The sequence below is a fragment of the Mobula birostris genome, chromosome 10 (assembly GCF_030028105.1).
Source record: "Mobula birostris isolate sMobBir1 chromosome 10, sMobBir1.hap1, whole genome shotgun sequence".
NCBI classification, from domain to species: domain Eukaryota; kingdom Metazoa; phylum Chordata; class Chondrichthyes; order Myliobatiformes; family Myliobatidae; genus Mobula; species Mobula birostris.
Window position 1 is genome coordinate 99650571 of NC_092379.1, and position 15186 is coordinate 99665756.

At 40.6% G+C, this 15186-nt stretch overlaps 1 protein-coding gene across 5 annotated transcripts in view; it reads right to left on the bottom strand.

Annotated features, from left to right (window-relative positions):
* Positions 1 to 15186, bottom strand: part of LOC140204203 (probable E3 ubiquitin-protein ligase MID2) — a 243237-nt gene that overhangs the window by 34715 nt on the left and 193336 nt on the right. For all 5 annotated transcript variants that reach the window (XM_072270699.1, XM_072270697.1, XM_072270698.1 and 2 more), the window contains one exon: positions 9834 to 9941. In XM_072270699.1, coding sequence (XP_072126800.1) covers positions 9834 to 9941 — 108 coding nt within the window. The remainder of the gene's footprint in view (positions 1 to 9833; positions 9942 to 15186) is intronic.

Genomic DNA, 15186 nt, shown 5'->3' on the forward strand with positions numbered 1-15186 from the left:
CTAAACAAATTTCTCTTCATTTCTGTTCTAAAGTTACATCCTGTATTCTGATATAATACACTCTGGACCTGGACTCTCCCACTTTTGGAAATATCCATTTCATGCTCACCCTACCTAGGCCTTTCAATATTTGGAAAGCTTCAATAAGATCTCCCTTATTCTTTTAAACTCTAGTGAATACGGGCCCAGAACTAAAAAATCAGTCCTCATACTTTAACCCTGGGATCATTCGTGTTACCCTCCTCTGGAACTTCTCCGATGCCAGCACATCCTTCTGTCAGATATGGATCCCAAAACTTCTCGTAATACCCTAAATGTGATCTGGCCAATGCCTCATAAAGGCTCAGCATTACATCCTTGCTTTTATATTCTAGTCCTCTTGTACTGAATGCTAACATTGCATTTGCCTTCCTTACTACTGACTCAAGCTGCAAGTTAAACTTTAGGGAGTCCTACACTAGGATTCCCAAGTCTCTTTCTCCACCCATTTCTGAATTTGCTCCCCAATTAGAAAATAGTCTACACCTTTACAAGAAAAGACTCCCTTTATTCCCACCCTTTGTCTTCTGCCAGTTAAATAATCTTCTGCCCATGTGATTATCTTTCCTGTAACACTTCGTCAAAAGCCTTCTGACAGTCCACTTAAAAACATGCATTGACTCTCCTTTGTTTAGCCTGCCTGTTATTGTTTCAAAGGATTCCAGCAAGTTCGTCAGGCAAGATTTCTCCTTAAGGAAACCAGGATGACTTTGGCCTATTTTGTTGTGTGTCTACATGTACCCTGAAACCGCAGCCTAAATTATGGACTCCCAACATCTTACCAATCACTGAAATCAGGCTAACAGGCCTATAATTTCCTGTCTTTTGCCTTCCTCCTTTCTTAAAGAGTGGAGTAACATTTGTGATATTCCAATCCTCCAAAACCTTTCCAGAATCTAGTGCTTCTTGAAAGATTATTAATGCCCCACAGTCACTTCAGTTACCACTTGCAGAACACTGTGGTGTATCCATATGGACAACTTGATGTATCTACCTTCAGTCTTTTTAGCTTCCTAAGCATCTTCTGCTTAGTAATAATAACTATACTCACTTCTGCCCCCTGACTATGTTGAATTTCAGGCATGCTGCAAATGTCTTCCACAGTGAAGGCCGACACAAAATACTAATTAAGTTTGTTCTCCATATCTTTAATCTCCATTACAGCTTCTCCAGTGTAATTTTCCAGTGGTCCGATGTCCACACTTGGCTCTCTTTTACCCTCTATATATCTGAAAAAACTTTTGTTGCTCTCTTTCAGTTATTTTACCTTCATATTTTCTCTCCTTATTACCTTTTCAGTTGTCTTCCATTGGATTTTAAAAGCTTTCCAATTCTCTACTTTCCCACTAATTTTTGTTATATTATATGCACTCTCTTTTGCTTTTATATTGTCTTTGACTTCCCTTGTCAACCACGGTTGCCTCATTCTCCTTTTAGATTGCTGCTTCTTCTTGGGATGAACTGATCCTGTGTCTTCCAGATTACTTGCAGAAACTCCACCCATTCCTGCTGTACAGTCATCCCTGCTAGTGTCCACATCTAACCAAATCTGACCAGCTCCTCTCTTATGCTTCTGTAGGTAGCTTTGCTCATCTGTGATGCCAATACATCAGATTTTACCTTCTGCAGGGTGACTTCTATCGTATTATGATCACTTTCTCCTAAGGGTTCCTTTACATCAAGGTCCCTGATCAAATCTGGTTCATTATACAACTGCCAGTCCAGAATTGTCTTTTCCCAAATGGGCTCAACCACAAGCTGCTTTAAAAAGCCATCTAGTAGGCACTCTATAAATGCCCTCTCTTGGATTCCAGCACCAACCTGATTTTCAGAATTACCTGAATGTTTATATCCCCCATGACCATTGTATCACTACCCTTTTTATGTACCTTTTCTCAGTCCCATTAGTATTTGTACCCCACATCCTGAGGCAGTGTGTTCAAAACTAGAATTGCCCATGTTCTCAAATACAATACAGTGGCTCCGTCCAAAGATGCCATTTGGGCACTGTGCATGGAAAAGACATTCAGCTCAGTTATTTCAGAGGCTCTGTAGACACAATGTTCATAGTTAGTAGTTACTGCCTCAAAACTCCAGCGACCCGAATCAATCCTGACTTCCAGTACTGTCTGTATGTGACTGTGTGGGTTTCTCTCCCATTCCAAAGCAAGCATTGGCAGATTAATTGGTCATTGTAAACTGCTCATAGTGAGCAATTTAATATGGGGCCATCGATGAGATAACTTGGGGAGAATGAAGTAGGATCAGTATAAATGGATGCTTGATGGTTGGCATGTACTCGGTAGGCTGAACAATGATTAAACAAATGCTACCAAGCCAATGACAATGGTGAGAATGCAGGTCACTGCTCAGTTTGTTAAAAGTTATGATAAGTCCACCCCATCCTCATCAGTTGTTGGTTGTTCTAAAGGTGCCTGATCCCTATGTGTTGTTCAGTTGACTGCTGATACATACCCAAAGTATTTAATGACTGTTACTCATCCCCAAAGCTCCAGCAGACCTCAGTAATTTCTAAAATTTCCTACTTCACTTCTTTCTCTAGCTTTTTCTATATTTCTCTGGAGTACTTTATTGAAGAGACTAATGTTAATAAATATCTTATTGACCGAATTAGATATTAATATAACAAATGCAGTTGCTGTGGAAGTAACGATTTGCAGAAACTAAAGAGTTGATTTATTCATTGCGCTGTTTCTAAGCAACCACAGGATCATGTTGAAAACCTTTAATGATAGTATTATACCTGGGGATAGGGCTTGAAGAAGAGAGAGAACAGCTTGGAATTTGCCAATATATATTTTTTTTAATAATTTCCTGCTTTTCTTTAAGAAGAGAAAATTTTCCATCAATATTATTCTGTAGTTTATGCCGTGGGGGTCCATTTCCACTTCCACACTGCCACTCTTAAATAATCTGTGCTCTTTAAATGGATGAGGTCTTGCAAATGGAATACTGTTCAAATCATTCTACTCGATCTAAAAGTAAAGTCTGACCACTAATGAAAATCTACTCATTGTGATACATGAGGATATCAATTAAATGCTCTAATTGGGAACCAGATGTACATACTTCATTGTGGAGCAAGGATTTACATGATCCCATACAACCATTGATGTTAAATACAGAGATTCTGAGGCCCCTTTAGATGCAGAATACTATCGTCAGAAGATCTTAAAGATGAGCCTTATTTGTCACATGTAAATTGTGAAACATTGAACAGAGTGAAACATGTCATATGTGTCATTGCCCAATACAGTCTAGGGATGTGGTGGGGGCAGCCTGCAATTGTCACCATGCTTCTGGTGCCAACGTGGATACCCACAACTTACTAACTCTAACCCGTATGTCTTTAGAATGTGGGAGGAAACCAGAGTACCAAGAAGAAACCCATGTGGTAACAGGGAGAACGTATAAGATCCTTACAGACAGCAGAGTGAACTGAATCCTGATTGCTGGTACTGTACTATAAAATGTTGTGCTAACCATTAGGCTACCTGTCTGTGGTAACTATCTGTATTGTGCTAAACAAAGCTGCTTTGCATTTTATCTCTAAGGGCATCTACTTTAGTATCAAGAGTAGACTAACACAGGTTTGAGTTCAATAGTCTAAATTTCTTTCAAAGACAGGAAAAAGTCTTGTAACACTTTCCATTGTTGCAAACTGCAACAGCAGATGCTGCGGCATCAAGAAAATCATACTTCATGGATGAAAGAAGATTATAGCTGGGAGCTTACTGTCCGAGGGCACAAATTCTATCAAAGGCACAGGTTGATAGGCAGAGAGGATGGCGTGTCTCTGTTGGGAAAAAATGAAATCAAATCATTAGAAGGAGGTGACATAGGATTGGAAGGTGCTAAATTGTGGGTAGTGCTAAGGAACTGAAAGGGTAAAATGTCCCTGATAGCAGTTATATATAGACCCCCAAACAGTAGTAAGGATGTGGTCTACAAATTACAACAGGAGATAGAAAATGCATGCCAAAAGGGCAATGTTACGATAGTTATGGGGGATTTCAATATGCAGGTAGATTGGGAAAATCAGGTTGGTGCTGGATCCCAAGAGAGGGAATTTGTAGAATACCCTAGAAATGGCTTTTTAGAGCAGTTCATGGTTGACCCACTAGGGGATCAGCTAATCTGGATTGGGTGTTGCACAATGAACCAGAATTGATTAAAGAGCTTAAGGTAAAGGAACCCTTAGGGAAGTAATCATAATATAATTGAAATCACCCTGAAATTTGAGAAGGAGAAGCGAAAGTCATGCTTGACATGCAAGATGGTGGTGAGAATGGTCACAGCGGCTTCTACAGGGTCAACAAAAGGTGCTACCATTATACTTAATTATACATCTAATGATCACAAGATACTGCTATACGTTAAGAACTCAAAGGTCTGCAGGTCTACACCATCAGCAGGTTGCTTGCTGGTGGAGATAATGAAGCAGCTGCACCAAGTGCTGCTGCCTGAGTCAATGGAGCCTTACAGTCAAATAGCGAGTAGCCATCACGGTCACTTTTCTTGTGATGGCAAGACCCCTTTGATCATTGTTAATCTGGTATGCCACAAGTTCAATTTGCTGATTTATTGGATGTGAGCAGGGGTGGACGGATAGGGCCTAGACCCTGGCTGCAGTGAGGATTAGGGCTGAAGCAATGGTCTCGACTGTTTGCAGCCACCTAGAGTGATGAAGTCATTGTGCTTCACCAGGGACGGTGTGGCACAGTATCCTGAATGGAGTTGGAGCTGCCCTCTCAGCATTTCATTTGGCGGAAGACAAGCTCTGTTGTGGTTGACTGCAACAATTTTTGTGACACTCGGTGGACTTAGGGCTCAAGCTGCGGTGTCAAGCCATCGCTCTCTACTGGGGGTGGCATAGCACTGTGGCCACTGAGGACTTAAAATGGACTGAGGGGTATCGGTGCTATACATGTATATTTGTCTGGTTCTGGTTCTACTAATCGATATGTGCTTGTATATGTGAGGACTGGGCCTCAGACCCATGGTGTTGCCTAGTGGCCAGTTGACAGATGATGTCAGTGGGCTGGGGGGGTGGGGGTAGGTGGACTATATTTTATATATATGCAATGCAAAACCACATTATTGTATTTTTACTGATATTCTATGTCGGTTTTTTGGCTTGTATGTATCAATCTGCTGGGGGTCGGAGGGGGATTGTGGGCCTTGGGACTCTTGTTACGTGATTGTGATCTTGTGTGTGCTTTCTGCGTGTATTGTTAACTTTGCACCTTGACCCTGTCATAACGCTGTCTCATTTGGCTGCATTCATGAACATACATATATGGTTAAATGACAATTAAACTTGAATTGAACTAAAATTGAATTGAAAGTCAGGTGTATCAATATTGCAGGGGAATTACAGAGGCATGAGAGAGGAGCTGGCCAAAACTGATTGGAAAGGAATATTAGCAGGGATGCTGGTAGAGCAGGAATGGCTGAAGTTTCTGGGAGTGATTTGGAAGGCACAGGATATATACATCCTAAAGAGAAAGAAGTATTCTAAACGCAAACACAAGAAAACGCAAAGACGAATGGTCTCGGCCCGAAATGTTGACTGTACCTCTTCCTATAGATGCTGCCTGGCCTGCTGCATTCCACCAGAATTTTGTGTGTGTTGCTTGAAGTATTCTAAAGGCAGGATGACACAACCATGGCTGATAAGAGAAGTCAAACCCAACATAAAAGCCAGCAAGAGGGCATATAATAGAGCAAAAATTAATGGAAAGTTAGAGAATTGAGAAGCTTTTAAAACCAAAAGAATGTAAGTCATAAGGAAGCAAAAGATGGAATACGAAATTAAGAAAGCCAATAATATTAAAGAGGATGTCAAAAGTTTCTTCAGATATTTAAAGTGTAAGAGAGAAGTGAAAGTATATATTGCCCTGCTGGAAAATTATGCTGGAGCGGTAGTAATGGGGGACAAGGAAATGGCAGACAAACTGAATAAATATTTTGCATCAATCTTTACTGTGGAAGACACTAGCTGTATGCTGAAAGTTCGAGAGTATCAGAGAACATAAGTGTGTGAAGTTCCCATTACTGGGCAGAAGTTTCTTGGGAAATTGAAAGGTCTGAAGGTATATAAATCACCTGGACCAGGTAGTATATGCTCCAGGATTCTGAAAGCGGTGGCTGAAGAGATTGTGGAGGCATTAGTAATTATCTTCCAAGAATCCATCGATTCTGTGTTGGGACTGCTTCTTTTTACATTATCTGTCAATGACTTAGATGAAGGAATTGATGGCTTTGTGGCTAAGTTTGCAGATAATACGAAGATAGGTAGAGGGGCAGATAGCTTTGAGGAAGCAGAGAGGCTAATGAAGGACTTATACAGTTTAGGAGAATGGACAAAGAAGTGTTAGATGGAATACAGTGTCCGGAAGTATATGGTCATGTACTTTGGTAGAAGAAATAAAAGCATAGCCTATTTTCTAAATTGAGAGAAAACTCAAATATCTGAGGTACAAAGGGATTTGGGAGTCCCTGTGCAGGATTCCCTAAGGTTTAATTTGCAAGTTAAATTGGTAATGAGGAAGGCAAGTGTGGTGTTCCCATTCATTTCGAGAGGATTAGAATACAAAAGCAAGCTTGGAATGTTAGGGCTTTATAATGCACTAGCGTGATTTCACTCAGAGTATTATGATCAGTTTTGGGTCCCCTGTCTAAGAAGGGATGTGCTGACATTGGAGAGGGTTCAAAGGAGGTTCACAAAAGTTATTCTGGGATTGAAAGACTTCTTATATGGCTCTGGGCCTCCACTTGCTGGAATTCAGAAGAATGAGGGGTGACCTCATTGAAACCTATCAAATGTTGAATGGCCTCTATAGAGTGGATGTGGAGAGGTGGGGGAGGCTAAGACCAGAGGACGCAGCCTGAGGGGTATCCTTTTAGAACAGAGATGATGAAGAATTTCTTTAGCCAGAGAGCGCTGAATTGGAGGAATTCATTGGGTATATTTAAGGCTGAGATTTATAGATTCTTGATTAGTCAGGGCATGAAGGGATATGGGGAGAAGGCAGGACATTGGGGCTAAGAGGGAAAATGGATCAGCCATGATGAAATGACAGAGAAGACTCAATGGGCCAAATAGACTATTTTTGCTTCTATAAATCATGGTCTTATTCTCTTATAAATCATCACTCTGTCATCTGTGAATGAGGTGACTATTTTTAATAAAAGTGGCATTGAGATTTTCTTTACTGATGTTTCCTCTTTATTAATTACATAATTACTGGATTTGTTACTTCTCTGTGATCTTTAAATGTTGTGCTAGATATAGTACAGGGTTGTATGTAGAGTTTGGATAATCTTGTAGAGTTTAGGACTAATGGTACAACTTAAGGAAGTGCTGCCTCAAGATGGCAATATCTACCATCAAAAATCCCCATCATGTGGGCTCTGCCATCTTTTCACAGGTACCACTGTGTAGGTCCAGAAACCTGAAATTCCACACCCCTAGTTTCAATAAAACTCCAGCATGGATGGTCCATAGCCCAACTGCAAAAGGAGGGTGGATTAGACATGAGGCTAGCATCGCCATCTTGTAAAAACCCAGAGCTACAGAAATGCCAACAGAAGCTCCAAGAACCTCATCCCTGGTAGACAAAAGATCTTTGAAGATGGGCTACACCTGGGAACAACTTGAAACACTGGCCCAGTATGGAGGACTTTGGCGAGCTGCTGTCAGCAGCCAATGCCCCAGGAAGGGTGATGGGCTGAAAGAGAAGAACAAAGGTTCAAGAACAGCTACTTTTCTTCAGCTATTTGATTCTTGAACCAAATAACAAAAACCTAATTACTAGTAGTAGTAGTAGTAGTAGCAGCAGCAGCTGAATCACTCGAGCTATGTAACGTGTTTCTAAGCGGTTGACTATTGGTGGGTCCTCAGGTGTTTGTGGAGGTCAATCCAGGATCCACATATTCTGGTGCAGTGTAGACATGAGTAAGTGGTGACTGTGGTTAGTGGTTGGATCTTTTGGCAGTCAGTCTCTTTTGCAGCTGCTGCGCCCTCATATACTGCAGCTCTCTCTTGAACAGATTTCCTCCAGATGCATCTATTGAGTGCAATGTCTTCCCAGTTTTTAGATGTAATTTTTAATTTCTTCAGGCTGATTTTGATAGTATCTTTGAAGTCTTTCCTTTTCCCACCAGGGGGTCGCTGACCTTCCTTCAACTGAGAGTAAAAGATCTGTTTGGGGAGACGTGAGTTAGGCATCCAAATGACAAGGCCTATCCATCAGGGTTGGTGCTGCTTTATCATGGTGGAGATGCTGTTCAAGTTGGCCTCCTCCAGTACACAGGTGTTAGTGCATCTGTCCTTCCAGCTGATCCTCAAAGTGTTTTGTAAGGTTCTTTGGTAGTATTGTTCTGGGGCTCTTGGGTGTCTAACTGTAGATGGTCCATGATTCAGCTCCATACAGTAATGTAGGGAAGATATCTGCTCTATACACCTGAAGTTTTGTTTGGATCTGTAGGTTGTGGGCTTCACTACTCGTGTTGATCTGAATTGATGTCTGCTTTTGGGGAGAGAATACTGCGAAGGTAGGGAAAGTGGTCAACATTTTCCAGGGCAAAATCATCAGTGTTTATGGAGGGCTGGAGAAATGGCTGTTGGGCAGTGGCTGATATGCTACCTGCATCTTTTTTTATATTTAGAACAAGACCCAAGGCCTGATATACCTTGGGAAAGGTATTCAAGATATATTGGAGATATTCTTCAGAGTGTGCTGTGATGGCATTGTTATCTGCATTCTAAGGTGCCGTGAGAGTGGTGATGCTGATTGGGTTCTTGGCCTTGAACTGACCGATGCTGGAAATCTTGTTGTCCATTCGATACACATAATGACTACAGTTTAACAACACTTTCAATACTTCGCCATCATGCACTAAAATGGACACTTTTTGTTCGCTTTATCTTTTCTTGCAAAAGCAGTACAATTTTCATTCAATTTGTTTTTCTTGTGAATGCTGCTTTTATGATGCCATACACCAGAAATGCTAGTGCAAGAATGTTTTTTTTTGTTACACTGGTGCACATATGTAATTGTGCATATGATAATAAACTGGACTTATGACTTTAATATGGCAGGCAAGAGGTCTTCGTGATAAATGGGCAATTGAAATGAAAAAATGAAAGCACAGCATTACTAAAGGTGCTTATGCAAGGTGATATGTTACAGTAATGGCATCAGGGCATGGATAACTTTTTAGCTGATGAATAGAAAATTTTTTGCAAATGAAGTTTATTCTTTGAAACCCTGAGAATGATTAGGTAAAAAAAAATCTTGCTTAATGAATGTAGTTTTGGAGTAAACACAAACAATTCATTGGGTGTTCAATGGTCTTTTTTTTACTTTTTTTTGGTTTCTTTGTTTCATGGCTGCCTGTTAGGAGACAAATCTCAAGGTTGTATAATGTACACATACTTTGAGAATAAATGTACTTTGAAGTTTCATACAATTGGTGGAATAGATATCTATTTGTAATACATAGCTTTTTAAAGAAGGTGTATAAATTGGGTTCAATGTTCAATAGCTCTTAAGGCTTGGAGAAAAGAACAAAACCTTAAGCTGCTCTTGTCTGTTTGAGCTAAACACTCAAACTTATCTTGAATAAACTCTGGTCTATTTCTGTTTACTACAGTGTAAACATATACTGATTTCAAGACTGTTGTTTTCAAGAAAGAAATAACCTGTTTCCTAATAGCCTGGTCTTTGATATGTTTATTTGGACAACTTACTGAGAAAAAAGCTTACCTTTCCTTCTTTTATTTTCACAGCAATGATCTGTTTCCTTTGTCTGATAATGTCCATCAGCTCATCGCATTCCTCTTTCAGCTTGTTCTCTTGTATTGCAGTGTTTACCTGCCAGCAAATATCAATAAACCTCTTATCTTCCATTCTTACAGAAATCATTGACTTTCAATTGGGCACTTTCAACCTTGCTACAAGCTTAGAGATAACATGGAAGTAGATCAATAACCTCTGCTATGTCTATTATTCAGCACTGCTGCTATTCTTTACATTTTGTCTGTGTATTGCTCCATTGTGTGTGATGAGATACCACCACTTTGCTGGATAGGATTCAGCTCCATTACCTATCGGACCTCAATGCTGTTTACTACATAATAACCCACTTAATCAGTACTTTGAGAGTGGCTTAAATGTCTATTCCTGCACAATAATAATGAAACTGTGCAGCACCTCTCTTCTCCTTTTTGACAGCATGCCACTACATAGAAGATCAAAGGTGCATGGTGCAACAAGATATTATCTGAGTTCCCCTTTAAACCAAATAATATTATTAGTCGAATGTTGAACCAAATTCCTGGAAGCCCCTACCGAACATTGCAGAGGACCTGTCCTCACTCCAAGTCCACTCCGTCCGGTAGTCTAATTCTCTCCATTCACGTCTTCTCTCCTCACCTCTCCCCAGCAAAAGACCACAAAATCCCTGCTCCCAGACCCACAGAAAGAACAACATCCCTCTCATTGGATAGCCCCACATTCCAAAGCCCCCGTTATCTCTAGTCATAACCCAAAACATTTCTGCTACAGAGAAACCATTATGTTAGCAGTGAAACTTTACAGCACATTACAAGAACACACCAGGACCTTTACTTTCTTAGGAGGTTAAGGAGGATTGGCATCAAACATTCTAACAAACTTCAACAGGTGTACTGTTGAAAATACTCAAGACTGGTTGCAAATGTGCAGAATGTAAGAAGTTGCAGAGGGTAATGAACTCTACTGAAGATTAGATTATGAGGACACGCAGTCCTCTTTTATTGTCATTTAGTAATGCATGCATTAAAAAATGATACAATGTTTCTGCAGAATGATATCACAGAAAACACATGACAAACCGACTGAAAAACTGATAAAAACCACATAATTATTACATATAGTTACAACAGTGCAAAACAATACTGTAACTTGATACAGAACAGACCATGGGCACAGTAAAGAGTCTCAAAGTCTCTCAAAAGTCCCATCATCTCACACAGACGGTGAACCTCCAGCGCCGCAAACTTGCTGATGCAGCATCCTGGAAGCATCCGACCACAGTCTGACTCCAAGTCCGTCTGAAAACTCCGAGCCTCCGACCAGCTCTCCGACACTGAGCACCGAGCACCGTCTCTGCTGAGCACTTTGACCCCAGCCCCAGCAACAGGCAATAGACAAAGCCAAGGATTTGGGGCCTTCCCCTCCGGAGATTCGCGATCGTACAGTAGCAGTGGCTGCGAAGCGGGCATTTCAGAAGTTTCTCCAGGTGCTCCTTCGTGCTTCTCATGGCTGTCTCCATCAAATCAGGATTGTGCACGGTATCCTAGTTAACACATACGATATAATTCGAAACGGCCGCGCGCTGCCATCTTCTCCTCCCTCCTCCCAGGCACATCCATCCCCACTATTTGTAATATGAGATGCTGCCTCAAATGGCAACATCTATCAGCAAAGGTCCCTACCACCCAGGTCAGGCCATCTTTATGCAGTTATCGTCAGGCTGGAGATACAGAAGCCTGCATTCCCACATCACCAAGTTCAAGAACGGCATCTTCCTGTCAGTCATTTGGTTCTTGAACAACTGGCAAAAGACTAATCATTATAGTTTAGCAACACTATGACCAATCTGATCACTTTGCACTAAAATGGACTTTGTTCCTTTTGTTCTAATTGCATTTTCCTGTAAAATTGTATGCAATATGTTTATTTGTGCCTTTTATATAAATTCTGTTTATATAATGCTCCTTTGCTGCAAGTAATTTTTTTCTTTGCTCCTGTGCATACATGTGACCATAAACTCGACTTTGACTTTGACACTAAAATGGTGCAAGATGACTCCTTACCAAACACCCGGGAAAAAAATGGAAAGTGACAAGCAGCTCCTGAATGAAATTTTAAAAAAAGATGCTAGGGCTAGGTAGCACTTGTCCTGAGCACCTCTGAGCACACAAAATATAGAATTGTTTGAATTGGAAAATCACAATTTTTTTAAGCTTTACTGAGTTAAATGCTGCAAATAGAAGCATTGAGTTCAATTATAGCACATAGTAAAAAAATTGAGATGCCTTATATGATTCTCCTGTATGAATGTGATAGAAATGAAATTCCTATAATACCTATCTTGTGGCCTGAGGCAGAGAGATTTAATTTGCACCGCTGTCCGTAAGAAGTTTGTACGTTCTCCCTGTAACTGCCTGAGTTTTCTCCCACATTCCAAAGATGTACTGGTTGGTCGGTTAATTGGTCATTGTAAATTGTCCCGTGATTAAGCGAGGATTAAAGAGGTGATTGCTGGGTGGTGTGGCTTGAAGGGACTCCACGCTGTATGTCAATCAATAAATAAACAAATAAATAAACAGCTACATGTGTACTGGGAATTCGATGGCTACTATTAAAATCCATTTCAAATATCATCCTTAAAGGCTCTTATCAAGAGAGGTGTTCTGTTCACTTACCATTCACTTTCAAAACTTTGATTCAAAGCACTTGCAACAATCTTGCAAGCTAAATTTTAATTCCCTTGTGTATTGGCTTATATCAAGAAAATACTTGATCATTAAATTGGCCTGTTCATTATTTGCAGCATTCCTGCAATGACTTCTTAATTTTACCTATCTATATTTGAAGTGTCAAGTTAAATAGTTGCCTGTAAGTTGCTGTGTTTTCTGAAAGAATCTGTTACAGTGTACTGCAGAGGTCCTGGTGAATCTAGTGGCGCAGCAACAAAGAGAGATTATGGAATCTAGTGGAGTGCTGACACAAAGATGATCCATTAAAATGCTACTCTGGTGAAATACAATTTCATCATTTTTTAAGGTAAGCATAGAAAAAGTGATTATAAATTTTTAGCAGTGTAATGCAATCCACAATCACACGGCCTTCACTATATTAAGTAAAATTTGCTGCTCTGTCAGCAGTGCCGAATGTCTTGTTATTCCAGTGGAATCCCGTGGAGGTACTGCTTCTTTTCTCTGGGGTGGCATTGGCATTGCTTTTCTGCAAAGTAAATACTCCCTTTTTTCTACTATGGGCTCAAATACCATCATTCCCATCCTGGTTGCCAACCTCAGACTGGCAACTGGTCATGAGGTTTTCACTGCCATACTCCACACCTATCACCTTGGGCAAATCTGTCTCTACAGCAGTTCCATCAGTTGAGCTGATGTTTCCCACTACAAGCGCTCTTGCCATGGGACTAGATTGTAGAGTAAACTCATTGCCCAGTGCAATGCATAAAGACAATAGAAATGTCTAGTATATATTTTCAGATACAAGACCTTACGATATAGGGCCAGAATTTGGCCCATCGAGTCAGCTCCACCATTTCATCATGGCTGATCCAATTTTCCTCTCAGTCTCAATCTCCTGCCTTTCCCCCGTATCACTCCATGCCCTGGCCAGTCAAGAACCTATCAATCTCTGCCTTAAATATACATAAATACTTGGCCTCCACAGCAGCCTGTGGCAAAGAATTTCACTCTCTGGCTAAAGAAATTCCTCCTCATCTCCATTCTAACAGGGCGCCCCCTCTATTCTGAGGTTGTGTCCTCTAGTCTTAGACTCTCCCATCGTAGGAAACACACTCTATCAAGGCCTTTCACCATTCGATAGGTTTCAATGAAGTCACCCCTCATTCTTCTGAATTCTAGTGAATACAGGCCCAGAGCCTCTTCATGTGACAAGCCATTCAATCCTGGAATCATTTTCATGAACTTCCTTTGAACCCTCTCCAGTTTCAGCACATCCTTTCCAAGATAAGGGGCCCAAAACTGCTCGGTGTACTCCAAGTGAGGCCTCACCAGTGCTTTATAAATTGACAAAACTTCTCCTCAAACAAATGTTGATGTGGGGGGGTGGGGGGAGGCTGCTCATGGTCCATATCAGTCAAGTAAAGAAGAAACCTATTCTCATTGATAAACCCTTTTATAGGGAAGAGAAGCTGTGTACTTTTTTGCAGCAATAGCAAGATGTGCAGGAGACACAAAGTTATATCATGATTTCTTATGATTATAGGTGAACAGAAACAAAATTTCGTCCAGTTTCTTCTGAAGGCTTTGTGCTTTGTAAAAGACTTTCTTAGTAGAAATTGAACAAGCCCCTTCTGTGGTATGTTACGAGGATTACCCATTATTAATAACGATCAGTTAGGCACAGAGAGAATCGGTATTGGCTTAGTACCTTTATTGGCTTAGTTCACAAGCAAGTGAATTCACACAATTGATTGCCTATGTGTACACCCACTAGGTTCTCCTAACCCTCCATGAACAGTAAAAGAAAAGAAAAGGTAATACTGAAAAAAGCACTTTGGTTGCCCGGGCATTCCTCCTGGTCCTGATGTGATCTCTACGTATCTGACACAGGGTTCTCCACATCTGTGATAGTTCGTCTCCAGAGCTGCGTGAGCTCCAAAAACCCTCGATTTTTATGCTTTTCCTTATCAGCTCAATCTATGATGTTTCAATTTCATTGGCTGTAGGTCATCTGACTGACAGATTCCCATTGGATGTAGTCCAAGCTACAAACAGTATTGTTTCATGGTCTTCAATTACAACTTCATGCCATAGGACTTCTTTTGTTTTATTGAACTCTGTCTGGTTCAAACCATTCAAACCAGGACACCCAGACACTAGGCCCAGATGACAGGATTACTTCTGCAAACCTACCCTTTTACACAATAAAAGCTTCTTATCTGAGAATGGTCTCAGGTTTAGCAGATCATTAGCAGAAACTCCTTGAGTCCATGTTCAATTGCTCTGATTAAGTTATCACAAAACAAGAATCAGTTCATAAACCACTTCACAAAATGGTGGTGGCAAGAGCAGTCTCACAAAATGGCCACCTCCAGATTTACGTTTCTCTATTATCATTTCCCTGACTTGCCTTGTATGCTTTTTGTCTTCATTTTAATTTGGTCTGTTGAAAATCTACCATACTGTTGGACCTTACAGAGAAAGGGGGTAGTTATGTTCATGAATTCATTGAAAACAGGTGATTGTCGATTTTCTACATAAATAAATTTGTTGAGTTGGTAAGGTAATAATATATTGCACCTGAGAAAAGTTAGCATAGTAATTACAAAGAAGAATAGTTTTTCAGCCTTACA